Below are 10583 nucleotides of genomic sequence, written 5' to 3' on the forward strand. Positions count from 1 at the left end.
CACTCACACATAAACACATACACACACACACACAATACACACACAGCCGCCATGTTGAATATATTCCGTTTTCTCTGGCACACACACTTGTCCACTGTGCCCCGCCCAGCCCTTTTAGTCAGGCAGACCGTCTTTCGACAATTCAATTGCTTTTAACATTTGAGCCCATCAGTTAATGCTTGTGTCCCCAACTCCCATTTCACGCCATCTATTATTGAAATGGCCGTTCTATTTGCCAGTACAGGGTCACAACTTCAACAGCCAGAGTCCCATCTAGACTGGTTAACACAATTAAGTGAGGGGTACCTATAGCGCAACTAAAACACAAGAGTTCCACGATCTCATACCTTCGCCAAATGATGTTAACCCTTGCGGTTGACTAATTATACAATTTTAATCATTGATTTTGTAAATTAGAGCCTCAGTTGCATTGATTATATCAGTTGATCATATTCTCCACCCAATGACAACCTTATCTTAACAAAAAGGCTATTATAACACTTCCTCATAAATTATGCAAATGAGATCTTAATTTGAATAAACTGTTTATTGATGTTCACCTTCACTTAACTTCCAAAAGTGGCAAGAATGAAATTCCCAGCAGTTACAACTATGAAATTATAAGAATATGCCATTAATTATGCAAATTTGGTCCTCATTTACATAATCTATATCCTCAGATGTTTTTTCTCGTTCTCAAGTAGATGTCACAAGTGTTTCATAGTTCTATTATCGAAAAAAGCAGATTTATAGAATGTCCTCATTAATTATGCAAATTAGCCCCTGATTTGCATAATTGTCATCTGATTATGTCAAGCATCACTTAAACTACCAACATACCAAAAATCACGACAATCCGTCAACCGGTTCTTGAGTTATCCTCCTTCGAAAAATTTTCAACAAATGCTCCTGCAGTTCCAGAACAAGCCGCTAGGGGACCCAAACTCATGTCACTTCTTCCCTATTGCCAGAGCTATCTGCCATACAAAATTCGTGACCCTAGCATGTCCAGATCACGAGATATCAAAACCGGAAGTGCTGCTGCAGTACCTAGGAAAGCCGCCAGGGGGCCCAAAATCTAATCATTTCTAGGTCTCATGAAGACCTACCCACCTACCAAGTTTCATTCCAATCCATCCACCGCTTCTCGAGTAATCTTGCTAAACCACACACACACACACACACAAACCCACACACACACAGACAAACGCTACTGAAAACATAACCTTCTTGGCGAAGGTAATAAAGGAACACAGTTGTGTATGTCCATTTAACAGCCGCTTGACAATAGATAATGTACACAACTGTTGATAACACGAAATTCTAATTTCATGAATTTGGTCAGTTTGTGTCCTTTATGCAACAAGTATGCCTATGAAATCTAGACCTTTCGTGCATACTTGCAATAAATCACACAGCGTGAGTACATCGTGCCATATTTAGACGGCTATCTTCATACATCAACGCTCCATTTTCCCAGCTCCCAGCCTACATGTACATTTTCTTCACATTTTATACATCACAGTGTATGAACCGGTTGTCATTTAAAAGTCTAGTATCGAAAAATGGATGGGCCTACATTAGACCTTGACTATGATAATAGTTTATACTATCATATCACACGGCATAATGTTTTTATTTCTTACCTATTACTACTGTTAAAATAAAAACTAGACAAGTTATACAAACCAACGTTGAGTTTTATACCTGAACTAATTCAAGCTTTAGTTTATTTTGGTGTGATTATTATTACCCTCCCCCGTTGAAAAAGATGTATTGCTTTCTGTAGCCAACTTTGCCACTTGGATTAACAGAAACTTACAAATATTTAGAAGGATTTGATCACATGTGTTATGGTGTCTACAGAATTTATCTGTTTGTTCATCTAACATCGCGATACACTCAACACTTCCGGGCAGCCACCGTAGCCGAGACGCTGCCTCCCCCTGTCTCCTAACCCATCCCTCTACATAAGCCTATAATCCAACCAGATATGACGGATCGTAAACCATTGTGCAGAAGAAACAAAATTACCTCTCCAAAGTAATTTGTCATCCAGAAAAATGGTCCATAATTCTTGACATATAAATGGTGAACAGGCACGAAGATGTCAGAGTTGTTTCAGAAGTCTTTGGTGCGTTGCACTGTTGATGGTTCAGAGCCGTGCATTATTGTGAGTCAGAGAATACAATCATGCACGTTATAGAAATGCTTTCCCTGAAATATGTAGGGTTATGCAGAAACACATCACTAACGGTGTGCAGCGATTACCGGGGATCTCCGATGCCACGGAAGCCTTTAGAACTTTTTGTCATTTGTTTTTTTTTATTCATTGTACAAAGACAAATCAGCATTGCACTCCTCAAGTTAAACGAGATATTTCAACAATGTCACATGCGAAGAAATGAAATAGCAAAATAAATTTCGCAAAAGTTCTAAACAACATTGTGCGGCATTCCTCATTATCCAGAATTGTGATAAACCATTTTAATGATAAATTTTATGATATATGTATGACTACAGAATGGAGTGTTGAGACATCTAATTTCTATATCCGCCTGATGGACATTTCCATTGGTTAAGGTATTGTTTAAGGTATACATGTACATCATACATGTACACGGTCCTCGTTGTACATAGACTCGTTACTACAGGTCATGACTGGAACAGTCACCACTAATAAGCTCACTTCGCTTCTTAGTTGTTTTCCAAATGGTGACACTCTCTTTATTACAGTGGGTGATGTGGAGAAATCAATACCACCAATAGATTATAAGACATCGTCTTTTCTAGGTACATATTATCATCAGCAGATCGTTAAAATCAATAGCATCGGTATCATTTGTTGCATTCTTTTCCCATTTCCAAGAACATAAGCAACATATTTTGGCATTATATGTGTAACTACATTGTACTGGATATTATTTTCAGTACACTTATACACATTTATCAATTCAGTTGTAGGCTTGTTGATATTGTAGAAAATGAATTACAAGATGTTATGGAAATTTTGTCACATGTTTTCCCAGATCCCCTGTTGAGACGGTGAAATGGATTGCTCCAGGTATGGGTAGGCTTAAGAGCTGTATCAAAAGGGCGACAGAAACAGGATGAAGCTCTCCACGTACGTGTATAAAGCCAATATAGGAAAATACATCAATTCAGTGCGCGCGTGGAAGCAAATGCGCTAAGGGAGGCATGTTGGCTAAAAATGTGTAATTTCAGTTTTCTCGTGTTCCCTTTTGATTACTTTTTTTCGGGACTACGTCTGTTTTCCTGTCTAACAACAAATAGGCATCGCGAAAAATCACGTTCTTGTTAAACGCGGGCCTCGAACGTTTACATTTCTTTCCGGTTTTATTCGTAGAAGACGTCGGAGGACATGTTTCCGGTTATATAACGAACAGGACCCTCAATGCACAAAATATATTCTTTAAGCACACCATTACGTATTTCTTCGCTCGCATGTTCCTTAACGTATGCTTTAAGGGGTGTTTAAAGATTTCGTTCAGTGCCCATTCTTCACCTTCACCTTGTTCCATCCTCACGGTTGTGATGAAATATTTCGTTCCGCGTAAAGCGCCGTAATGCGGTCGATAAAAGACGGGAAAGGACCGACTAATGAGTTTTGTGCAGCCGAATTGGCCTTTAGACAGTAAAGCACATTGCTTCGCCGTCCTCATAGCGTGGATCACTGTGGATTGAGCGGTTCTCTAACTGGGGAGGTAGTGTGGTAGTGTAGGGGTAAGTGAAATATGTGCGTGGCATTGGTCTAAATGATTAGACATGTCTTCTGTTCTTCAAATCCTCACAACGCAAGAAATTAAAGCTAATGACTTACAAACGCGCAACCATGATGCAACCGATATATGAACTATTCAACGTCAAGATGATAATTCCTACTCCTTACAGTATCCTTTACATACACCTAGTTAGCATTCGCTATATATATATTAACTGCTTTTGTCTAAATTCAATAAAACACTTATCTCTTGTACGTGTGTACTTGTCCTAGGAGTAAGAATACACTGTACATGGTATATTGAAAACGGAAGACATCATGGCTCCTTTACAACTCTAGGTTTTAAACAGTAAGGCCTGGCGATGCTTATTACAGCCGCCATATGGAAGGTCGTGATCCAAATAAGTCCGGAGTGACGTACATGACGACGTTAACGTACAGTGACAGTTTACACAGTTGTAGGTTTGTTTGCGCAGCGCCCGTCGCACGCTCTGTACACACGCGACGTTTGCTCAGTAGATGTGTGTGCACACTTAGGCTTCACCATCCAAAATTTCATGGCCGAGTTTCTCATCCATAAGATTAAGCCTGTTCAGCCTTATCTTGTTTCCTACTGCGAGATGACGTCTATGTCTGCAGTATGGCACTGTGTTTTATAGCTAATTTTTCTCCATTAATGGCACGGAGTTCCGTGTAAGGGTCAGGTCACATTTATCATACGATCGTCGTACAATTTCAAACTTTATGCATTATTTCAGTAGTCGTGAATATGTCGTACAAAAATCAGCTGTCTTGTTACGGCAATATCTGTCCTAGATCCTTGTCAATGGTTAACGTTGATTATGCTTGCAAATTCTACATAAAAATCATACGATGACCTACGGTGGATATGACCGCGTTGTTACGATGTGTTTCTCTTGAAATAAAGCATTGAATTTCCTCGTTAATTCTTAACCAAGTGTTGTTCACAACAGGTCTATCTAAAGAGTAAGTGGCTGAAAGGGTCCTAGCAAAGCACATGTTTAGGGGCAATCGCTCCTGCCGAAAAGGAAAATTGCAGGCCGATGAATTACCGCCCTGCAATAAAGCACTAACACGCGCCAGAGCATCTGCAATTTGGGAGTTGGCTTTTCCCAGTAACACCAATATCCGGGCTACCAATTCCTCCTAACCATCTCGTTTGCTGCACGTTGGATTGCTTGGGATTACCCCAGTGCTGTAGATGGGTGTTATCCCGTCTGGAATCGTCCAGAATGAGCACGGCGAGCACAACCCGTGTATTTGGCCATTTCGGCTAGCAGCTGTCTAGGCCTGGCTTGGACAAATTCATTTCACGACTTAGTACATGCAGGTGGCATTATTCACAAACATGCATGCCGCTGTGGAGAGTCCATTTTGATCTTATGGTTGGCAACCAGACAATGTACGTCATTTCGGTCAGTTTCATGTTACCATTCAAACAAAGGAAAGCAAACATGGCGTCCCATCTGACAGAACCTGGCGCCATGCCGGCCTGTTGACAGTTGAAGACGCGCTATTGATTATGACAGTATATACATACATGTACGTGTCCTATATTGTATCTTTTTTTCCATAGGGACGTAGATATCCAATGATGTATTGCATGGAGTACAGGACGTTAATGCTGATGGTAGACATTGTGTATTGTCTCTCAGACAGGCAGTACGGCAGACCTCATCAGTTAGATGAACCAGGATAGGGGGAGGGCGATGCCATGCACGGTAAAGCTCAGGGCCTCTGTCGGGATTGCTATTGAATTTAAGCAGCATAACTTATTCCAATTAGTTGCCTGCGGAGAGTTAGGATTACCTACGCCGAACAGCTCCTTGTCAAACATGCAAACGCACTCAGCACCATCATAAATCCTGCATATGTATATATCTGTACTTGGTAGACGGAATCGCACAGAGAAGTATAGACGCTTGAAAGGTCGTATAATCCAGGATTTCATGAACAAATGTATGAGCTATATCTTGAACAGTTTAATGTCATCAATGACACCATGTGAGACAGCTATGATTGACTTATATATATATTGATATTCCAAAGCACATCGTGTCATCCATTCCTACCCAACAAAATCAATTTTCATCATACACGACTTCCACAATCCCAACTTGATCCCAGTATACCGAATTGGCTATTTATAGTACTGAGTACATGGGATCTCCAGGGATAAGCCATTGTCCGTATGAACGAATATGCGTCATGTTTGTCCCTGGATGCCCAGGGGTGTCTCAATTTATGAACTCACTGTGGAATTTCGTAACAGGGTTTTGACATTTCTCTTCGCTGTACAGGGGGCCAGCCATGAATAAAGACTAAATGTTCCTAGCAGCCAGAAAAATGATTGCGTGGTGCGCATCTAGACGGAATAAAGAGAAATAAATTGGTTCTCGGGGTGAAAATGTCAACAAGCAAGGCCTCATGAATACTGAAATGCTCTGCGTGCAAAATACATTAGCATGCGCAGTTCTCCTTACATCAGGATTATTATTATCTTCAGTCGCACTGTATCTGGACTATCACGGTTGTAATGTTGCCACCTACTATATACATATACTTAAAAGATATGAAGAACATATTAAAGCAACACGTATATAATTCCCGTGAACCTCGCCAACAACTCAGCTTTAATATTGATGACAAAGTAATGTTACTGTACTGTAACATGTAATATTTGTATTGTCTCCTGTCACTTCAGCACAAGTTCATCTTTATACAGTATTCATTTCTCTATTGATCATAATGTTGCATACCTGTAGAGATTGGTCATCATCTAGTGTTTTGTATTATTCTATTTTGAAAAAAAAGTAGGGATGATGGTATAAGCGTGTTTTGCGACATGCACTACTGCTATAGAGGTTTTTATGTTTCTTATAGTTGGTTGTTAAGATAGTTATGGTGCTAATAAATCCTCACATGGTTTGTGTCGTCTTGACATTTTAGATCTGAGAATCATATTATGCAGAGATATAAAACGCATTATTGTGATGAAAGAACATTCTCCCACACAATTATTGTCCTTTGTCAGAACTTGATAGCAACATTTCAGCATATTGAACAAGGTGAAGCTACAGGTACGCGTGTGTGTGTGTGTGGGGGGGTGCTCATGATTTTTCTGGATACCATACACTCTGCTATATACCTTTGAGTGGTCCAACGAAAATTTGATAGTTTTCATAGGGACAGGTCTTAAATAACAATTATAGTTTATTTTAAACTCGTGCCCCTGGACTAATCCCAAGTGAACAAGTGGTAATATACATACACAAAGTAAGTGAGCATACATATGAGACAAACACTGACGATTACACTATGTTGCTGGTCTATACCAAGGCTCTATATCTACGTTACTAATGTAGGGTTTTTCGTCTTTGGAAACAGTGAAGAGCTGTTCCGAGTTCTTGCAGATGAATTTTTAGTTTTCTCTAGATTATTTTAGTTTAGAAAATATTTGAGAGATTTCTGATACAATTTATCCTGAATATGAATATGATTTTTTTAATTTAAATTGTTCGCTTCTAAATGTGACCACCTTGACAGACTAACATTCCAGATTGAAGACTATACCGTGATTTATGTGACGTGTATTCAGCAAACCAACAATAAATCAGCTTTGATACAGTTCTTCACTAGGAATGTTTTTTCCTAGCAGGTTAAACGGATACCGGTGGGTACCAGCTGGGAAGAAAATCAATATTCATCACTTATTAGGAAATGCTGGTCTGCTGACATAGCCATGGGGAGCTGAAAACGTTTTAAATGTGTAGGAGGTTTCAGATGGATTGGTACTCACTTAGCTATAAGCTATTCAGTATACTACATGTATTAGTATATCAAACGCTTTTCATGGAAGGTAAATCACTGATATCTATAATCGGATAGAAAATAATCTTATTGGCTGGGAAAAATTATGTTTTTGAATTATATTCTGTAGCATTGATGGGTTTTTTTGCAAAACTCAAACGTTTGTTGTTGTTTTCCGTCTGGTGTTTCCGTGACAGGTCGTGCTGTACTATTGGGACGTATTTTGCATGCTTGTTGCATCTTCTCTCCGTTGCCCTTTTCATGAGACAAGCTCCTGAGCTGTTCTTGTTGTGTTGCATTTATTGAACACGTTGAGGTACATCTCTTGTCCCATGCGAAGCAAATAAAACCTGTATAATTTGTAGAAGTAGATGTACAAGATCACGTCTTACCTTCGCAGCCATGGATGAGTTTGGGTTCTCCAGTAAGTCCCAAAGTTTCTTTCTTTTCTCGGCGCAACAGACGTTGCCGAAGTCCTCTCCGGACCTCTCCCGTAACTGCTCGGCTTCCCTCCGTGACTCCTCTAGCATCTGGTCCTTCTTGGCGTGGTACCGCTGTTGGCAACACGACTCCAGATACAGCTCATCGATACCCCAGTAGTCCAGCTCTAAGCTGAAGGAGATGGGGCACATCTCTTCCATCATGTGGAGCTTGCCGGTGCGGTAGAAGTTCAGGACCGATGCGAAGGCAGACGGATGCCGATCGAAGAAGTACTCGTTCTCTGTCAGACTGTACTCATCGCAAATCTTTAACAGTTGCTCGTGGGTGTTGGCTTCCCACAGGCGGCCCAGCCGGGACCGGGGGATTCTGTCTAGAGTCTTCCACAAGATCTCGTGCCTGATGCCGCCCACGTTTAAAATGACCCTGCGGTGCATGGCCTTGCTGCGGACGATCAGGTAGGACTCTGGTACAGGGTGGTGTTCCATGTCCGCTCGCACCAGACAGTTCGGCTTCTGCATCATCGCCATGGCGAGCTCCAACTTTGTTTATATCTCAGCGAGACAACAAGGTTCGTATTCACGGGGAAACGTTGGTGAGGTTAAGTACCAGGATACCACACACGGGGAAACGGTCACGTTACATCCAGACTGCCACCATATCATCAATACGTTTCTGGTGCCAAATTCTATACGGCTGGTTATGAATAAACAATTTAAATTGATATATACAGGGAGGGAGGACACTGTGAGCTCGGCCTGAGGGGTGAAAGGTCAAAGAAGGAAGTCAATAATGCCTGATTAGGTTCCGTGATGGATGGAGAATTGGAGGAAAAAACGCCGGCCCACGCGCCGCAGCGGCCGGGTGAATGGTCGGGACTTTTAATTATCTACGTGGACGTTTTAATTGGCTGGCCTCTGCAGGGTGTTATGCAATCTAGGCGCTTATCATTGGAGGATCGTGCCTGTTTTCCAACGTGATGTCCCATGGCTGAGCCCATGCCTCAATTACTATCAATATTGGATCACCCCGAGATGTAAGAAGACCCGATCACAGCTGCCTGATTGTTATCGGGACGCACGCTGCGTAAGCACCCATCAAGGAAGTTGATTCACTCTCACCTGAGCCGCCTACAAGCCGCTCCCGTGGGTAAAAATCGCACTAGAACGTATGTGCCAGGATCTACCATGCAAGAAAAGAAAGGGCTCCGAATTAATCATCCCATGACATGGTGGCAGAGTGAGAAACGTGAGCGCTCTCCTGACGTGTCCCTTGTGGCTTCTGGAAGTGGGCTGTGGTGTTGGTGCAATAAACCGGCGTTCACGTTGTGGGCATTGGCGTGTCTCATTGTTATTCTACCTGGATCCCGTCAATCACGCCCATATACGGAACGTTTGTCGGCGACAAAACAATCCATGCACATCCAGCTTTCACAACCTTCGCCCTCACCTCCTAACACTGATTCTTCCTCAGATGTACAGGACCGTCCTCCTCACCGTGCGCTATTTCAGGTCTATTCTCTGAGGAAAGCCGGCTAAATTCTACACAGTGTCATGACACACGGAGGGTCCGTTTCCCCGACTAATAGCCAACATCAACGTTAACCCATCTCATCAAGGTGGTCGCTTTTAGAAACATGAATAGAACGGCTCACCCTTCCCCAAGAGACCATCTTCCCACGCGCACGGAAAATTTCCCGTCCTTGGATTGAGGCTGCAGCAACAAGCGGGAAATCAGTGCCGCTGCACGGCGGCTCCTACCGCCTCCATCCGGTGACGTGCTAACACCAACCTTGCAGGTCTGCTGGCGTGGCTTTAACTAGACTTAGCCGGAAGAAACGTCGCTGTTATTTGCAGGCTGGGCTGGCCCTGCGCATGGCGCCAGTTGAAGACAGTCTCGCACAGAATTTGGCATATTTTCTAATCGTCTCAAGTCATCCCCAAGTTGGCTCTCCCAGACATCGCCCTCCGCTCGGCAGGACAATCTCTGTGCGCCGTACCAGCGATGACGATGTCGAATGTTGTCGCTGGCTTTCTCCCGACTGACGAGGCACTGGTTTTAAGGACCCCACATTTTCACCTGCGTTTCCTCCAGGCGCTCAGCACTAAATGAAGCCTGATGAAACGGATGCCTCTCGCCCCGATACCGCCTCCTGGTCACGTGGCCTCTCCCAAATGAGTTTCAAATTATGCTAAAAACGATCATTAGAGCATGCTCGCACGCGAAACGTGAGGGGGGGGGGGCAGGTACTGTAGATCCCAGTAATGTCGCGGAGGTGAAATCAGCCAATGCGTAATCGGGCACACAAGCCATGCATGTCTTAGTTTTGCCGATCCCCATGACGAATGGCGGTGCCAAGTCCGCATTATGACGTAACTGCACAAAATCTCAGACGATACGCAGATGTAAAGATGGCTGTCATCCACAGTGGTGCACTATGAACTTCCAGTGGAATTGCAGCTGGCTAGCAGGACAATATGGCTAGGATGACTATAGCAAATTGTACACGTTGACATTTTGTTCAGTGTACTCGGAATACTCTACTTTTTTGCCGTTTTAAAAATGCACTGAA

General features: G+C 42.6%; 1 protein-coding gene across 1 annotated transcript in view; it reads right to left on the minus strand.

The window, feature by feature from the left end:
- The window catches only part of LOC109476749 (potassium voltage-gated channel subfamily B member 1-like), a 46974-nt gene extending 36667 nt beyond the window's left edge, over positions 1–10307 (minus strand). Inside the window, exon 1 of the mRNA XM_019777763.1 lies at positions 7966–10307. Coding sequence (XP_019633322.1) covers positions 7966–8541 — 576 coding nt within the window. The 5' untranslated portion in view covers positions 8542–10307. The remainder of the gene's footprint in view (positions 1–7965) is intronic.
- Between the last annotated feature and the right edge of the window lie 276 nt (positions 10308–10583).

The sequence above is a fragment of the Branchiostoma belcheri genome, unplaced genomic scaffold, assembly GCF_001625305.1.
Source record: "Branchiostoma belcheri isolate BF01 breed outbred unplaced genomic scaffold, Haploidv18h27 scaffold104, whole genome shotgun sequence".
NCBI classification, from domain to species: Eukaryota; Metazoa; Chordata; class Leptocardii; order Amphioxiformes; family Branchiostomatidae; genus Branchiostoma; species Branchiostoma belcheri.